Genomic DNA, 20,343 nt, shown 5'->3' on the forward strand with positions numbered 1-20,343 from the left:
GAAACCGGTTGCTAACGGCAACGGGACTCGGTTATCTACAAGGAATGGCATTTAGATTTTGTACTACCGCCTGCGAGATTGATTTTTTTAACAATTAGTAAGAACATTTGTGGGTAGTTTGAAAAGTATGTAGTTTAAAAAAGGAAACGCTAAAAATGCGATTTTGTTGTATTTTTTGTATGTTACCTTAAAATTTGATACAGTTTTAAGTCGTGTATCTACTTGAATGTATGAGAAGTGAAGTGTGTGTGTGTACAGATAATTAATAGCAAAATAATGCTCAAAATTGATTATCTGTAGGGTTTGACGACAAAATACTTAAATTAGTTTTCTGCATAGATACTCGAAGATGGAATAGGGTTATTTCATTCAAAAAAGTTTTTTTAATTATAAAATGAGAACCTAACGAGCAAAGCCAAGCCAAAAGCTAGTATAAATAAATGAATAACAACGCTTGAGAACGATTGTCCAAAACAATTGGTGTGATCCAATTTATATGACCGCTGGCCAACCGTTATAGTAGAAATGAAATGGTTTAACCGACTTCGGTAAATGAGGTTATTGTTTGGAATTATTTGTCGGATTTGAAGCTGATTTTTTTCAGTATTTATTTGGAAATTTTGACGGTAGAAATAGTCTGTGTAGTAAAATTATTATTACGTAAAAATAAAGTCGTGTTGGTTAAGGTGATTGCTACGATCTGTTCCCAGCCAATGTCCCGCTAGATGGCGCTGAATTCTACATTTCTAGTTTATTTGAGTTTTTGCGTAATTGGAAAAGATTAAGGTCGTAGGAATAGTCATGGCGATTACTGAATATTATATTTTATTTAAATATGTCATATCATTGCCTTAAAATCCACCCAATTCGGTAAAACCATGCGTTTTAACATCTGTCATTGCATACAGGGTCGTTTACACACACAGACGTATACAAAAATGATAAAGATTGAACTCTAGATGGCGTGAATGTAAAACAAGTTTGGCGTGTATGTATTTGAGTAGTTAGTAGCATATTATATTCTGAATTTCTGATCCATGCCTATTCACTCAAAACTACCTAATAACACTAATGATTTGTAACAGTAAATTATTTCAATAGGTATTTGAACATTTCCCAACAAGACGTAAGAATAATTATTCGTAGGTATACAAGATACAATAACAAATCTAATACACTATTTATTATTTTATTATTTACTAGCGGTCCGCCCCGGCTTCGCCCGTGGTACATGTTTACGTTTTCTCTCCATAAGAAGTAAGAACCATCCTCGTACTTCAAGGAATATAATAAAAAAAGAATTATCGAAATCGGTTCAGCCGTTCTCGAGTTATGCGCTTACCAACACATTTTGCGATTCATTTTTATATTAGACTAGCGGTCCGCCCCGGCTTCGCCCGTGGTACATGTTTACGTTTTCTCTACATAAGAACCATCCTCGTACTTCAAGGAATATAATAAAAAAAAGAATTATCGAAATCGGTTCAGCCGTTCTCGAGTTATGCGCTTACCAACACATTTTGCGATTCATTTATATATATATAAGATTATGTGAAAATAACCAGGAAGGTGAAAAACATATTTACGAAAACATAGTAACATATGGCTGTCGCTACAATAATTATATTTCAATTTTATCTTTTTATACCTAGTAGAACTGGCCGACGAATAAAAAAAATCGTATTAGAATACAATATATTACGGAACAAAAAAAGGATTGTAACTGAATTAGGTAGGTATGTTTGTTTCTGGGCGCACCGTTTTCGACGACGCGACGCGACGCGCGACGTAAGCGTATAGGTATAGGTACCTACTTTGCTAAAACAAACTAATAAAATTGTGTGTCTGTCTGAAAATTCGGAAAAGCATATTTTGCAAGTTTGTGATTACTTTGATAGTTTACCGATTTATAATAATTGTAATTGTAATTGTATAATATATAATTTGCAATGTGGTGAAATTTCATAAAAATCACGGGCCAATTTTTTGTTTTGAATCCCACCGAAAATATAATTGCGTTATTAGAATAATTAATTACTATACCTACCCACGATCAATTATTACAATATAGTCTCAAATGCATACTAGAGAAATATTGCAATTTGATTCAATTAAAATGCATAGCATACAAAAATAAATTCACAACACAAGAAATTCCGCGCGCAAATCATAGCGCGTGTCAATGAAATCAAGAATGTTTTATATCAAGCCGACGCGGACGCGGACGAGCGACGACGCGACGCCGAACAAAAGTACCTACGACGGACGACCACGCTTCGAGTTGCCAAACACACAGCCAAACAACAATAATGAGTAATAAATTGTTTACAAAAAAAACAAGTTTTCCATTTTTCTGTATGAGTAGACAGAACTTCAAAACGCCACCTGCTACGGTTTATAATTTTATATTATGAACGATGGTTATAAAAATAAAAGTTATATTTGTTGGTGTAAACTATTTTATTGATCAATAATTTTGGAATTTAAAACTGTCAACATTGATTACAATAAAACGCAGTTTTATTTTATTACACTATTGTTTTTTTATCAAAACATGTATTTGAAGTACCATATAATATTATGCTGATCCAAGCATTTTCACTCAAAACTAATATCACTAATGATTTGTAAAAGTAAATTATTTCAATATACATTTCATAACCAACAAGTAAGAATAATTATTATTATTCCTACCTACAACAACAAACCTAAAACACTATTTACTATGGGAAAATAACCAGGAAGGTGAAAAACATTATATTATTATTTACGATTTCGACGCACTCGACTTTTAGTAAAATATAGTAGGTAAACATAATATTATGGTTTTGATTTTTGCTACTAGTATAAGAAAACTGCGTGTTCAAACTACTTGTTTGTCTGTCTGAAAATTCGGAAGTACTTTGGTAGTTTACCGATTTATAATAATATTGTATATATCGTTGTTTAAAAAATATTCAAACACAATAAAATATGATATACTGATTTATCACTGGTTTCAGTGATGAACTGATGAGTCAATGTTAGCCACTATACTTTCGTCATACGTGTGTATGATTGATGTGATTTGCAACGTGGTGATATTTCAGAAAAATCACGGGTCAAATTGTCCCACCGAAAATATAACTGCGTTATAAGAATAACTATACCTACGATAAATTATACATAATACAATATAGTCTCAAATGCATACTAGTGAAATATTTTATTTGAATCAATAAAATAAAAAAAAAATAAAAAAATAATAATAATACAAAAATAAATTCACAACACAAGAAAATCCGCGCGCAAATCATAGCGCGTGACAATGAAATCAAGAACTTTCGAGCCGACGCGATGCGGACGACGAAGGAGCCTAACAAAAGTACCTACAATCATAGGCGGCTCGTGACAAAATTGTATGGCCGTGTTCACTTGAAATAAAACAACGAAAATAGGTACCTACAATAGCGTTAGCAGTACAAAAAAAATGAGCACCACATTATAAATGTCTATTTAATATTTATACACTAAAAATTATAGAGTATTTCAAAACGAATTCAATTATTATTTAGCAATAATTAGAAAATCCCCGAATTTGCATTCGTGATCGTATTCATAGTGTTTGTCTACACTAATATTATAAAGAGGAAAACTTTGTTTGTTTGTTTGATTGATTGTAATGAATAGGCTCATAAACTACTGGACATTTTACCAATGTTTGCAAGTTTGTGATTACTTTGATAGTTTACCGATTTATAATAATTGTATACTTATATCATTGTTTAAAAATATTCAAACACAATATGATATAGGTACTGATTTATCACTGGTTTCAGTGATGAACTGATGAGTCAATGTTAGCCACAATACTAATCACTTTCGTCATACATGTGTATGAACTATGATTGATGTGATTTGCAATGTGGTGAAATTTCATAAAAATCACGGGCCAATTTTTTGTTTTGAATCCCACCGAAAATACATATATTACTAATTGCGTTATTAGAATAATTAATTACTATACCCACGATCAATTATTACAATTTACAATATAGTCTCAAATGCATACTAGAGAAACATTGCAATTTGAATCAATTAAAATGCATAGCATACAAAAATAAATTCACAACACAAGAAATTCCGCGCGCAAATCATAGCGCGTGTCAATGAAATCAAGAATGTAATTTATATCAAGCCGACGACGACGCCGAACTAAAGTACCTACAGTACCATTTACCTTCAGTGTACAATACAGTTTACAGACCTACGACGGACGAACAATAATGAGTAATAAATTGTTTACAAAAAAAAACATAGTTTCTAAGGTCATTAGTTTTATTTTATTTTATTGTTATTTTCTTTGAACGATTGGAAATGAAATTACTCAATTTTTACACAGAACTTTGATTTATTAGAATTATGCTCATTATGTATAAGATAACGAACGCGAATGCACGACATCTAGCGCGTCTTATGTCTAAACATCGCCTTTCGTTTAGACATTGACGCGCTAGATCTGTAATAAGTATATAGTCTATGCGCTAGATGTCGTGCTTTATGTCGTGTTTCGCTTGGCAAAAGTCACGCACACTACTGTAGAAGTGTCAAATTTTTCCGGTATTTTACTGTTGTTTTTCTAAGTAAATATTGTAAATTATTGATTAATAAGGTCGAACGCGCACACATTTCATTATAGAGAAGTGATAAAATGATTAGTTTTAAAGAAATAGTGTCTGTGTTAAGTGTTTAGAGGTAATCAAAAATGTATGGAGGGACGGTCGGAACATCCACCTTAAGGGCCCTTAGTAGGTGAACACGGAAAAATGGACTGTTTTCTATGAGCTATAATTGAAAATATTGAGGTTTTTTCGCACTGAAATTTCTAATATGTATTACAGAACGTATGTGTGATGGGATGACTGTTTCCAAAACACGATTGGAAAACTTTTGCTCGATAAAAAAAAATCCTGAAGTTACCTCTAAAATATCATATAAATGCTCATTACAACCGTATTTTACGATAATAATTCGTATAAAATCACAAGTACATAGGCATTTACCTTCTCGATTTCGTGACTGTTTTAGATTTAGAAAATACTTAATATTTTCATTCACTTTTTGATAAAAATGTGAATGGCGCTTACGATTTTTAGTTTCGAGCACGTTGATTCCATACTAAACGCGGACCCCCTCACCGCTTACCTCAGGCCCGAATAGCTGAATTTTCGCTGACCGCCTAACCCCCCTTAATGACACTTAACACTTATAACTCAAGAACGGCTCAACGTATTTTAATAAAGTTTCGTCCAATATATCTTCACTTTGCTTAGGATTGCTTTAAAACTGTAATCAACCCAGGCAGAGCCAGGGCGAGCTACTAGTATCTTATAAATCTGTTTCAAAGAAAGCTCCATATGTTTAAGAAGGAAGTTAAAAAAAAGACACTCGTACACACTTCGCTTAATGTGATTGATCATTTGAAATTGCACATGTGTAGCCAAACAAAGACGGGTTGTTATTCTATATAACGACGGTAAAAGTTAATTCGCAGTACATTGCGCGTTATGTTCCGTAAAATGTATTGAACTCGTGATTAAACGAGATATAACAAGCAATGTATAATGAATTTTATTTCGAACGACAGTTGAATTAACTTTGCTATACATTGCGTTGTATCTACTGTAAGTGGATGTTCGACTTTCTTTCACACGTGTATAAGAAGCAATGTATAAAGCTTGTTAAGAAATATGAGTAATAATATATACTAAGTTCAACGACTTGATTGAAGTTTTAAATTACATTGTTTTTTGGTCATTTTTTAGCACGTGGGAAGTGCGTGGTCCAAATAATTAACTATTGCAGTAATTGTATCGCGTTGGGAAGTTAATTTAGATGTGTCGATGATGGTCTTTTTTTAGTTAGTTTTTTATCTGTCTGTGTGTACATTTGTAACTGCTGGACTAATTTTAATGTAACCACATAACTAGTTTGAATAATTTTTGATATTAGTCAATGTGTCTATAATATTCGAGTTTGTTGGTTCCTACTAAGCGATATAAATGCGAAAGTCTGTCTGTCTATTCACAGCTTCACAGCTAAATCAAAGAATCGATTCGTATAAAAGCTATTCAAAACTTTCTTAATTTTTTTAAATCGCTTAAATTTTAAATTTTTCGTAGTTTTGTCCGCGAGTGCAATTAGTATAAAATAGTCAATAATCACATAAAATATCATTTTCGTAAAGTCGGTTAAAGTAATATACCTGCAGTAACAATTGGTTATCTATGATCAATACCGTCACACCTCTGTTTGGCTCGTTAGTATGCAAGACACGGTGATGTTACATATTCTTATGTGGCTTCTATTTTCTTGTTTAACCGACTTCAATAAAAGTCTTAACACTTACTTAAAAACCTTAACTTTTAAAGTAGTATAATACTTTTTAGGCATATCGAAATCAATGCAGTATAAAGATATTTGCTCCAAAAAATGTATTTTATAAATATATTTTTTTTTTACTTTTAGATGATAGTTTTATGAGCACATAGAACATTCTTGTGGGTTTAATAAATTAAAGATGTTCTGAATCTATTTAGCGGTTAACTTGGCGGATATAATTTCGAATGTCACGAGGAAAATAATTCTAAATTCAAGCTGTACATCTTCAAAATAAGTAATACGACACGACGTGTTTCGCATACACAATCCGTCCGTTTGTCGGCCAAAAGCGTCGGCTAATTGGAAAATTGTGTTCGATCACACCCCGGACACTCCATACAAAATTATAGTTTTGACAGTCACACTGTAGAGACTGCAAATGTGTGTGTAAACTCTTTATGGTTGGCACATTTGTGACTAGCGTAAAAAAAAAATTCGCGTTTTTCTGATGAAATACATCCGTAAACAGCACAATATCTAACCATTTTCTACGAAAAACGATAATCACAAATCCAAAATAATAAAATTGCTTTAAGTCAATTTGATTAATGTTGTCAATCTTCGTTGCGTTTCGTCTAAAGACGTCGTTGGTATCGTCCTTGCGGGGAAATGGGTACCATAACATGTCTGATCGTGCGGGGTGAGGTAAGTGTTTAATTTTGGCGGGAGGCGGAGAGTGTCCGTTCTGTAGCGTTTAGCTACTATTATATTGTATTCTGTGGTTCGATTCGGTAAACGCTTTTTAAATTTCGCCGACACACACACATACATCGGCTAATCAGCTAACGATGTGTGTACAGCTAATTGTATAACTATAGTCATTGAAGTTGTTGTCTATGTAGTTGTAATGGTTGCCTGGCAACGGGATTTCAAGCGACTTCGAAAAAATGGGTTCTCAATTTGAGTGTTTTGTTTGTTACTTCAGAACTTTTGACTGGGTGAACCGATTTTGATGTCTCTTTTTTCATTTGAAAACCAACATTCCGAGTGGTCTATGATAAATCATAAGGAACGTGGTTATTCTCTTATTTTATAGTAATTTATTGAAGAACTGACTGAATAAATCAAGAAAGTATTTGAGTTTTAACAATAACAAGTAAGATTAACGGTGAAATTTGATAAACAGATGACACACAGAGATAAACCAGTTTTTATTGGTGTGGCTTAGTTCCTATCTAATGAAATAGGTAATGTGATAGTTGTAATTATTTATTACTAGTTTATTCATAACTAATAAAATATTTGTATGAAATTTAGCATGCAGATGTAGACTACCTAATACCTATAGCTTGAAATATCTACAAAACTAGCTTTTTACCACGAATGCATAAGTTAATTTATTATTTAGTAACAAAACTTCTATCTAATATGTACACCAGTTACTTTATACAGCGAATGTTTATGTTAGTTAAAGTATAAATTTCGTAAGAAAGTAGCTTCTACCAAGTTTAGAGGTCCCCTAAGAAAGGGAGGTAATTTAGTAAAAGCAACATAAAACTTGTAAGGTCTAAATGTTCTAGAATCTAGATTGTCTTAACCGATGACGTCACTTACTAAAATGCGACATAAGTGCAGTTGTTAAAATCGAATTGGGGTCTGACCCATTGTTTTGTGGGTGACCTTTGTGTGGTGGGAGTTAGAGCGGGTGAAGCAGTAAAGCGGTAGCGATTTTACCTTACACCCAAATTATAGTATAGTTAACTAGTATTTCGTTGTTTGTCTTTAACGTCGTTATATGCGAGAGAAAGATTATGATTTCATACTGCGTTACGTGTACTGAGCGAAAGTTAACTTCAATAAATCCAGGAAAAAATTAGGTATCTACAATTAATGAAATTTTCAATATCTTAAATCTTCCCTCTGTATTATGTTAACGTAGATAAATAAACGGAAAGCTTGTTGCAAATTTCTCAATACCGACATTGAATCTCACCCCTCGCGGTATAGCAATTATTGTATCTACCTATAATACATTTTTATTTATTGTCGCTCTCACTATCACCACGTCGTTTCCCACGGAACGATTTCTCGTTTGACCAAACAACCTTGGATCATTGTTACTTTGGGGGTTAGAACTCGATTCTGTTGTTATACCTTGGTTGGTACCTACTGTTTGGGATTTGTATGGGATGGAGATGGTACTTCGCGGAATTATCTTAAGTATTTAAAGGTATTAGTTGTGAAGATGGTTTATGTAGTAAGTCCTGGCTGAAGCTGTTTAGTTTCTGAATGATTTTTGAAGTATAAGTCAGTTTTTAGTTAAAATATTAAATCACCTATTACGTAAATGACTTGGTTATTTTTATCGTTGTAATGTAGGTACCTTTTTTTAAATATCAAGGTGGTATTTAATTTACTTAATATTTTAATATTATCTAAGCTATGACTTATTAGGTATCTATTTATTTTTTAATCAAGTAACAAAGCTTGGTAAAATTTTCAACCTATACATACATACTACGAAAACTTCACTAATTTGATAATTCCGTATCAAAAGGAGTATAGCAATTTTCAGACATAATTTAGGAACGAATGTATTAAAAAATATGAATAATGAAGTGCCGTTCGTTCATTTTTAAGGACCGCATGTTAAGTAAAATCTTAGTTAAAAATCATAAACAAAATATACCTAATAGCAATCTGGAAAACCTAATAACACTTTCAATGTAAGATTGAAGATAAAATATCACATATAATATTGTTCCGCATATATTAGGCTATATTGGTTTGATAATGTTTTATCGTAACTGATATGTACATTCCTATTTTATTTTCATTATAAATTACGTATTTTGGCACTAGTTTACCTACCTGATGTTTAGGAGAAATTGCGCGTTGAGAGTACAATTTCAAGGTCGCGTCATGGCTATATCGTCACGTTAAACGTCACGTGAATCTTGCCAAAGAAGTTTCACTTCTGACACTGGATGATATTTCCAATTTATATTTATACAATTTATATTATATACATACTAGATGTTTGTAGCCCAATAAAAATGGCTTATATGAAAGTGTAACTAGGTCTTTACCTAGATTTCGTTTTATAGTGTTAACGATCTTGTAGTTTTAATATTAAAGTTACTGATTATCAATTTTTGATAAAAAATAGTATATCTATAGTTACCTTATCTAAAGTTGTATCGATGACAATTTCGCAACTGGGAATTTAAATAAGGCTAATAATAATATAATATAAGGTTTAGTTAAAGTAGCCTTTTCTTATTTCTGTATCATTTATTTGTAGATTTTGTTTTTTCTTAATATTCAGATTCGTATTGTTTATTTCAGTTTCACTCATTTCATATGACCTTGTCGCGGGTAACTTAGCCAGGATGATGACCTCTCGCAGGTAGTTAGGAATTTCGTGTACGACTGGTTTTAGACGAATTCGCCGTGTGTGAACGTTTTATTTTGTATCTTGTGAATTTTAACGGATTTTTATTCGATGTTTACGTTTGTTTATAGAATTGTTGGTTGTTAATAAAAATTTATTTGTTAGCTAAACATTTTCGTCTCCATAGGGATAGAATACGTGACTTCTCTGTTATAAGCCTTAAGTTTAACTATTGTACCAATTAGTACGTATAAAATAAACGTTATCGATGTTTCTAAACGTTATTCGATAATCTATGTTTATTTTTAACATTCCCAGATCCAGTTTTTATATCATTTGCGTATAAAGACGCAATATTAGAGAAATACGTTAAACTGGTTTTTCAAAACTTGTTATTATAATTCATTATACATTTTTGTGAACTAAAACTATTTCGTAATCAGCCTTAATTTATTTTTTATTTAACGTAGTAACCTTGATGTTAACCTACTTTATGTATATATCTTTTTCGATGCTAAATTGGAATGGATTGGAAGTAATTACTTTACCTATGTATATATATGTATTATATGCTTTCTTTTACTGTAATATTACTTTTTTAAATACTAATCATAATATTACATAATATGATTATCTTTAGAAGCGCATTGGTCACCCACTGCTTATTCGTTACGTCACTTTGTAATTAAACTTAGCTTCGGATAAATAACATAATTCCATAGGTACTTGTATGGGTGCATATTTTTATATACTGATTATAGATTATAACTCTTTCTCTTTGCCGCGTTTGATAATCACGAACTCAAGCATTTATTTATTCGATTTGACTTCTTCTAGAAGCACTTTTGAACCGTCATGACAGTTTTACCATTTACCATGATGTCGGAAATTATACACGCAATATCGCATACACGATAAATCGTATACACTAAAGAACATTCGTAAATATTGTTATATTATGTATACCATATCTAAAATGGCCGGAAACCTCAGTCCGTTTACAATTTAATAAATTCCACAGGCCGTCAAAGTTTGCCATATTAATATAAGTGCCAAGGATTTAATACAAAAGTGTTTGTGCGTGTGATGCGATGTCAACACAGGCGTATTACAAGGAGCGTCTCGGCTTCGACCCCCAGGAGGTTGAAGTGAATGGGGGCTATGAAGGACCCCACAAGCGGCGCCGGGGCGAGGATAGCCACGACCAGGTGTACGAGGAGAATCTGACCAAGTTCAAAGGTACAACGTGCTGGGGTTTTTTTATACAGCAGGCAGGTTCGTGGTGGAGGTATAGAGAATGCGAGTGGGCTTGTGTTTTATGTGATTCAGTTTGGTACAGCCCTGTTCATGGTTAATATTTGTGAAGGAATATTGTTCATGTTGCGGTTGCGGAGTTGCTGGCAACAATGTGGGAAGTAGGATTGAAATTAGTGCAATCCTACTTCACACATTCAGCTAAAAAGTTCTTGCCTGAAGTGCAACATATGCAACTGTTTCCAGCAATATTGTTTTAGCAAAAAATCATAAAAAATCATTCAACATGTTGCTGTTGTAGTGTTACAGAACTGGTGGGTTATCGTGACGTCTTAAAGCAATATTATATTCCAGTATGGCCATGGAAAAATGGCAATGTTATACAGGCCGTCAAGTGCTATCACTTTCCGACACTGGGATTAGTACTGTTTTAAGTCGTCTTTGTAACCACCCCTGTGTATCCAGCAACATGTTGATCAACTGTTGCTAAACAAATGTTTACCATGAATACGAGGCGTTTGTAGCCCATTTGCTTTCGTACTAACAAATCGGTTTGTATTTGCGACAGATGGCAACAGTTCACAACTAATGTTGAAATAGATCATTAATTTTGCAGGTGAATGTTTATGTTTGACACGAATTTTTTGAGAACGACTTTTGACATTATAGACTAAATTAACCTTTTTACTATTTTATATAGACTTATATTCTATTTCATGTAGAATTTCAAGTCTTTATTATTTTCACCTTCATCACGGGATCAAGGTTACCTACCTGTCCGTTGTATATTGTTCAGTTTTAATAATGTATCCAAATACGACTAAGTTCACCAATGTTCTTTTATAACGAATAAATACTTTAGAATTGACAATAGGTATCTATCTGTAAGGTATGGATAAATAAAAAGGATTACATTATTTCGTTACGAATTCATTAGCTTATAATTCATAGCTAACATTTTTGGCAATCATTAATCAATCGGTAAATGTTTCTAATAATATTAAATACGAAACGAGTTTTGGGCTTAATAACATGGTTTGATATACAGCGTGTTCTTTTTAAGCTATTGCATAGATTTTATCTCAGACTTTGAGCGTGTAAGAATTCCGTAACGAAAAAACGTAACAACCCCCACTCCAACCGGCACAGCCATGCGATGCTATGCAATAGCTTTGCCGCGGCAGTCCTCGAGTGCCACACGTATTTTTATTGTTTTTATAATTTTATTAGTTTTGTTTAATAATATTATGCATTATAATCGATATGATGACGTGATATCAACTGCTTAATCAAATGATATATTATGATAAGATGTAAAATGTAAATTTGATTGAAGTTATCAACTCCGAATGTTTTTGTAGTTTATTGTTTATGAATAAATATTGACGATGTGATGTTTGTAATCAATTAACTACTTTTTAAATCAAATATACATAGTTAAGTAAATAAATTTACCCTCAAGGGCATTTGATGACGAAAGCAGTTATGATTTTAATACCAATAGTTGTACAAAGGTTGGTGAAGTGGTAAGTGACCCATACATTTATGACCCCTATACCTGGGTATAAACCGGTAAATGAAAAAAAAATATTGTATGAAAACTGTGGATTTATACTTTATAGTGCCTTCATGTTTATTATAATCGGTATGTACTTATGTATCTACAATCTACATAATATGCATGTTTTAAAATAACGTTTATAAAATGGTAAAATTCCATAGTAGACAGTTAGCTAGCTAGATAACTGCGAGTGTACAGATTCATTTGGTTATCTCTATTGAATAATTTGTTATATATCACGTTCGCGGACAGTAACGAACACAGGCGTCTATACAGCTAAAAGTGTTACGACAGTACGTCTGTCGACGTATCAGTTTTTACTTGCATAAAATCAGTACGCCACACGCCGTGCGATTTTTCATACTATCATAAAGAACGGCATGTTGTACTGTCTTGACAGGTATAATTACGACTTTTGTACTGTCACTGTATTATTTACAAAAATTCGTCAAAGGAAGGTACTTCCACGCACACATTCATATTTTTATACCCCTCTCCCGCGCACACTACGCCCGTGGGCGCCATGTTTGCATAGGGTTAGTCGAGTACTGCGCCGCTGCGGAGATCCCGCGTGTCGCTGCATGTTTTCGCGCGCAATTGTTATTTAGAAAGTGAGTATTTAGTTTCCAACGTAATTTAATTATTTTACTCATACTGGATATACTAATTCAAGTCTAGTTGCTTTTGTAAACAACATATTTATGTTGTGAACACGATTTTGTTTAACTAAATTTGTAACGAATATTTCTGCAGATGGCGTCTCGAGACTCGTTCGAAAAAGAACAAAAACGTCTTCAAGACCTGTTTGATGCAGCGTCTACCCCTGAATCGAGTCAAGACCCATTTGGGTGACTATGAATCTGATGCTGAGTGCTTACGACGTTTACGCCTATATCCGTTCTGTCATATCATATGATTTTTTAACCATGTGTTGTTACACTACGCCCCTGGGCAATGTATGAAAAAAAGTAGTGTCTCATTAGCTTCAACCTGTAAGATTGTACTGTCCGCGAACGTGATATCTTATATCATAATATAAATGTATTTATGTATTTGCAATTTAACAATAAAATGAACACCCTCTATAAGCCGAAAATATTATTGCGTATTCGTGTGTTAGCGGTTTGAACTTTGAATACAAATGACAACATACTATCAGTTCACGTGGCTCTGTTTATAACTGAGATAACGATAAGATAGTGTTGATAAGGTTTTGGACTGAAAGAGACGCGACGTGAGAGACCGCATGTCGCAATGTTTTGGGAGAAATGCATGGGGAATATGTTTTTATGACTTCGTTATATTTTTGCAGTGAATGCTTTATGTTATGAGAATAAAATATCAAGGTCATGTCATGGCAATACCGTAGATCATAGAGTATATATAGATTTTGACTTCTTTGAATCTTGCCAAAGAAGTTTCACTTCGGACACGTGTGCTCGACGCACAGACTTTTTGGAACGAAGTTCCTTATCGCGCGTTGCGAAAGAGGTCTGAGCCACAGAATAACAATAAGTAGCTAGCTTATTGGAAAAATTAAGACCAAAAGTTGTTGACACGTTGTTAGCCTGTTTCTTTGCCTGTCTCTCTCTCTCTCTCTATAATATAAGAGAATAGAATAAAGCCTTTGTCTCTCCACAAAGTCTTTGATAGAATTTGTTTTTTTTAAAGCGTTTCCAGTTTCATTCGTACGAATTCACGCTTTGTTATGTAGAAGACTTACAAATTCGCTCCTAATTGACTTCCATGTTTTGTTTTCGCAACAAAATGTTATTAATGTTGTTCTACGATGTTGAATTTATGTGAGTGTTACATAATATATAATTTTTTACGCACTTAGGTATTACAAATATTAAATATTGTCTTCAATCAATATTTACAAGTTATTATCCCTATGTATGCTTAAATCTTAAAAACTACGCAACGGATTCTGATGCGGTTTTTTTAATAGATAGAGTGATTCAATTAGATTTTAGACAAAGCGCATAGTATAAGATCCCACCGCAGGATTAGTGCGTTCGTAGTTTTATTTTGCTAAGAACAAAATTTTATGTAGGTATAGTTATAATTAGGAGAATAATATCGTCTGGGTTGCCATTCAAAATTTGTAGGTAATAATTTTATGAGTTAATCACGTTCATTAAATTAGAATTTAGTAGTACGAAACAGCATCTTAGGTTTTTTATAGTCTGACGATGAATCTGTCTAGCCAGAATAAATAATAAATCTTCATGCATATATCAAATGAGACAGGCGTAATAAATGAGTTCAAAGCGGTTATATTTTAATCAATGCAATTGCTACTGATTGGTCTAATGGATGCGTTCAATGTCGCGGTATTAAGTTATGTGATAATGTTTGATATGTCGCAGTCAGAGTGTGAAAATCGACGTATTACATAATGGCCGGGCATTAAAAAACATATATAAGTCACAGTCACAGTGTATATCGACGTATTACATGATGGCAAGTTTAAAAAGGATCGTTTAGTATTGCCGCTCTGAATTTGGAATCAGGAAATTGGGTTAGGTTTATTTTAAAAAACTATATAGATATAGGAGCCCTGCTTTGTTTGTTCGTTTTCCAGAGCATTGTATTGTCATATCACAGAGTTATTTCTTATTATACATTTCTGACTGGGCTAGGAGAGTTTTTATAGAAAAGATGGCAAGAAAATTTGCTTTTTTCTAAATTGTTAAAATGCCTTATTAATTGACTATTCCTCCCATTCCGGGCTATACATATGCTTGCCTTCACATCATTATCATCACTGAACTAAAGATACATGAATATCCTATACCTATAGTTTCAAGGTTTCTAGAATCCTTGAAACTGCAGAAATCATTAGTTCCAAGTAACTACTATGTTTCAAGGACTTGCAAAACTTTACCTAATACGGATTCCTTTCCCATTCCAAAGTTCCAAGTAGCTATTTGCTGTGAGCGATCTTATCGAAAACGGACTATGCATGTTGCATGTGTGGTAATGTGTGACGTCAGTGCTATGGAATGCATTTAACCGATTTAAAACAAGATTAAATTGTTCATGTTTGATTTGTTTTGGGAATTAATTTACATATTTGTTTTATAAATGTAAATGTTAACTTTGACGTTAAAAAGGAAGAGATTGATAACGAGACTAAGTACTAAAGTATTTTTTTTTTAATTGTAACTATTGAAATATAAAAATTTTCAACAAGCTTAAACTTTAAAGAAATAAGAGCAACAATCTTCATCGCACAATACGTTTACAATAAAATCTAAACCTTCAGCTTACGATTGCTTACCACTGTGCCAACGGGGTTACGTATATTATACTTAGGGCTGATTTTTCAATCCTTGATTAAAACTTATTCATCGAATAACGTATTAAACTACCATTTCAAAAATGTATTCTAATTGTCCGTATTTGACAGTTTACAGGTGACATTTTAAAATGTTCCTGTAATACTTTATTGGACGGATAAATTTTAACCAAGGATAGAAAAATCGGCCCTTAATATTAATAAATAAAATAGGATATCTAGATTCATATTTAAGTCACAACGCTATCTGAACGATATTATTTATATTTAAACTAGTTCTAATATAGTATTTAACTTACACAATCAACTTCAATACAATGCAGATAATAAAATTTAATGCAATAGACTGCAAACGATGTTATCGTGCGACCACAGATTCAATCTGTTATGGAATAGGGTTGTCGATTTGAGAAATTTTGCCGGTTTTAAGGGTAGGATATTTTTAATGCCTATTAGGTATTTTATAAATGACAACATAAGGACCTGTATTGAATGACAGTTTTTTTAAGATGAAATTTTTAGTTATGATTGTGAATGAATATATTTTTAAAAGAAAATGAAAGAAAAACAATCTGCTTGATGTTTGTAATAATTTGTTTCTAATTAAATTTTAAAAGAAGATATTTCAAACAATCGATATAAAATTACTTCGAACCACGTGTTATTTAAAACCCCGTTGTTATGCACCTAATAATTAAATTAAAATATCAGTTGGCAACCCTATCCGAGACAGACTTGTGTTTATGTGCTCGAGTGCTGGCCGGACCAGTTAAGTGCAGATTGCCTGAGAACGTACTTAGGGTTGTCAGATAAATGGTTTGCGCTGAAAAAGTATTGTCCACTGAAATGTATTGAGTTTGAAGGGCTATTGTATGTGTGTGTATGTACACATACTTACATGTTGTATGTAATATCTTTATATGATTTGAATGAAACACATAATCATTCAAGTTACGTCACTTGGGTTTCTCTGTGCGTCCGTATATTGCGAATGTTTTTCTTTTAAGTATAGGTAATTTTTTATATTTATATTTGCCTCTTAGTATATTTGAATGACATTTTGTTGTAATGCTTTATAAGGAACAGGCTTGCATGAGGGCTAAGGCTATATTTTGTCTTGGATATAATTAACTAGCTTTCCGCCCGCGGCTTCGTCCGCGTTTTGAAAGAAATCCCGCACAGTTCCCGTCCCCGTGGATTTCCGGGATGAAACCTATCCTATGTGTTAATCCAAGTTACCCTCAATGTGTGTGCTAAATTTCATTGTAATCGGTTCAGTAGTATTTGCGTGAAAGAGTAACAATCACACACACACACACACACACACACATATCCTCACAAACTTTCGCATTTATAATATTAGTAGGATTCAAAAGAATGTAAAAATTAAATATGGGATATAAATTGCAATATTATGTACTGTGCAGTTCATTCAAGTAAAGTGGGCGATTCTAATATTCTATATTAACCTACTAACGAGAAATATAACTCATTATTAATAGATTATTCAACGTAAGGACCTTCGCTGTATGTATTGCCTAATTCGGCGAATGTTATGTAAGTTACTAGTGAGTCAGTGCATTCCTAGAATGCTTTGTAACAAAATGAAGATACGTGGGTAGAATTTTGGTTTTTGGATATTGATCTGTGTAGGATATTGATTATCGGTTAAAAAGAGCATGTATGCCAAGCACACGTGTCAAAAGTGAAACTTCTTTGGCAAGATTCGAAGATACAAAAATCGTCGCCTTAATCGTGACGGCATTGCCATGACGCAATCTTGAAATTTTACTCTCATCGCGCGTAATAAATTTCACTTCAAATATATTTTTGTTAAAGAATTTAAAAGATTTTGAGATAAAATATATGTGAGTAGGTTTTGGTTTCTGGAATCATTAATGCGCTAGAAAAGACAAAATTTACAGCACAAGTCAAAAATACTATCATATTATGGCAGAATTCGAACCCGCGTTTATCTTGAAATTTTCTCTTTTTTTAAAAGTGAAACTTCTTTATCGGGGTTGGAAAAAAATTGAGTGTAATTTTTTCGTTACGCGTGACATTTTTCCGTTACGCGCCATCTTTTTATTATCCCTACCACGCGTGATTCGACGTATTTCTGTAATGTTGCATATAGTAAATTATTTTTTGAAAAATAGGGTCATAAAGAAGTTTTACTTTTTACGTGTGTACGCTAGTACACGCACACATTTTTTATTTTAATTTCTCATTTATAAAGTTGAGACTCTCATCGGGGGTCGAACCTAGGATATAAGTAATGCAAAAAAATCTCTGCTTCACTGTCAATGATGTATTTTTTAGCGCATATATAATAGATTTAAAGGTACGCTTATGCATGTAATGGACAGCAACTCGATATTTTTTTTTGTATGATTACGATATATGTTTTATTTTTTGTCTCCGTCCCGCGCGTTTGACCTAGGTTAGTTATAAATGATGATTGATTATTGCATCTGTATGTTCATGTCTATTTTAGTATTTCCTAAGCGTTGGTGGTTTAGGATTCATATTTCTTGGTAAGTATGCTTATTTGTGGAAAAGATTTTTTTTAAATCGTAAACTCGATAAGGAAACGGTCAATTTACAATAATTTTTGTTTATTTATTTTAATTTTTTAATAAAATTTTAATTTATCGCTTGTTTAGTGTGTGTTATAATCTCTAATTTATTTATCAAAAACGCGGTTAAAAATTCTGTTTGTTTAGAATTTTTGACCCCATTATATTATTTGACCCACATTACTTAGGTACTCCTTCAAAAAGGTTATTTATTCACCATGATGCTTCTGTACATCTAAATGTACCTACGTCCCATGCCCCATAAATAATGCCCCATTTATCGACTAATTTTTCGTCCCGTGCTCTATAAATTTTCCCCATTTTTACGTATTTTAGATTTCTCACGCGAAATTACTTCCGTGCCGAAAATAGTTGGCACGGACAGACATACCTATTCTATATCTATTTGAGTCTAGATAAGCGGATCGATCTAGGTTCGTTCACCCGTAAACACGGGTTGAGTCATTGAAAAAGTTGCGCGTGCGCTGTTGGCAAGATTTTTTTGAGACGGTTGTTGTGTGTGTTGATTTTGATATGTAATATTATGTATATGTGTGTGTACATACACATAAATACATAAAAGCGTAGATATTCAGTTACAATTTTAAGTTTATAAATGAGATTTTTTCTCATTTATAAAGCATTTAAATGCTATAAAACTGAATATAAAATGGTCGTGGTTTAGTTTCGAATGTAACATTGTCTGAATTTAATGAATTCAATGTATGAGTTCAATAAAATATATTTCATGAAAATGGCTTTTATATTGAAACGAATCAATTGTAAAATTCGATTGAAATTTTAATCATTGTGTCATAATAAAAACAATTATTATAACTATATTTAATGTTCAATTATTTATTTCAGATGAACGGGATGCGATACAAAAGAAAACGTTCACGAAATGGGTCAACAAACACTTGAAAAAGGTGAGAATTTTATATATTAATGAATTGTGTTGTTATTTCTTTCATTGTTACAATAATTGAACCAATTAATGGAAACGAGAATTATTATATAGCTGCTGAAATTTAATTTAAACTATGTTACAAGGAATTGTAATGGTTTTGATAGAAAAAAATTTAATACAGGTATGGTATTCTGTACGTACATTTAAAAATGATTGATTACTTGTAAAAGTTGATACCTACTTGTGTATTCGTGCTATTGAAAGGTAGTTTAAAGCATAAAGCTTATAATCCACTAGCTGCGCTCCGCATCTGTTGGTCTTAGGCCTTAGCGTGATGATATATAGCCTAGAGCCTTCCTCGATAAATGGGCTATCTAACACCGAAATAATTTTTCAAATCGGACGAGTAGTTACTGAGATTATCGCGTTCAAACAAACTCTTCAGCTTTATAATATTAGTATAGATTATACAACATAGATTATATAGATTCGTAGTTGAAAGTTACATAAAAATCGGTGCAGCAGTTTCAATTCAATCTGAGGATAAGTAAGGTCAGTCAGTCAGTGCAAAAAAGAAATACATTCATTCACCTTATCGAGACGTGACCTGAATAATCTGCCATATTTCAATGCACAGACATAAACAATTTATATTTAATTTTATAGTGCATTGTTTACGATGTTAATAAATAACAATCAAAGTAACGCCGAACGGTGAATCAGCGGTTTCGTGTGTATATGTACAAACATATAAATTCGTGTTTCCAAATTATTGATTACTACTGTGCATTGAGGTTTTTACTCGTTTGTTTATTGTTTAAACCCTTGGGGCAACAGAATTCAATGTAATAATTTTAAAAATGTTATCGATGTTATCTTGATAGCGTATTCAACAATCTTGGTACTTTTAAATTAAATTTTATATCGGAATAAATTTTGAAATTATTTTCACTCATCCTTCGATCAAATCTTAAGGCGTTA

At 32.5% G+C, this 20,343-nt stretch overlaps 1 protein-coding gene and 1 long non-coding RNA gene across 7 annotated transcripts in view; both read left to right on the forward strand.

Annotated features, from left to right (window-relative positions):
- Positions 1-20,343, forward strand: part of LOC123701748 (microtubule-actin cross-linking factor 1) — a 266,616-nt gene that overhangs the window by 76,660 nt on the left and 169,613 nt on the right. For 4 of the 6 annotated variants that reach the window (XM_045649282.1, XM_045649286.1, XM_045649288.1 and 1 more), the window contains exons 2-3: positions 10,776-10,993; positions 19,320-19,381. In XM_045649282.1, coding sequence (XP_045505238.1) covers positions 10,846-10,993; positions 19,320-19,381 — 210 coding nt within the window. In that variant the 5' untranslated portion in view covers positions 10,776-10,845. The remainder of the gene's footprint in view (positions 1-10,775; positions 10,994-19,319; positions 19,382-20,343) is intronic. The other 2 variants (XM_045649283.1, XM_045649291.1) reach the window with 1 other exon arrangement.
- LOC123701779 lies at positions 13,116-13,592 on the forward strand. Its single transcript, XR_006752777.1, has 2 exons — positions 13,116-13,180; positions 13,323-13,592. It is a non-coding gene; the product is annotated as an uncharacterized LOC123701779 (long non-coding RNA).

This window comes from Colias croceus, chromosome 22 (genome assembly GCF_905220415.1).
Source record: "Colias croceus chromosome 22, ilColCroc2.1".
Lineage (NCBI taxonomy): Eukaryota > Metazoa > Arthropoda > Insecta > Lepidoptera > Pieridae > Colias > Colias croceus.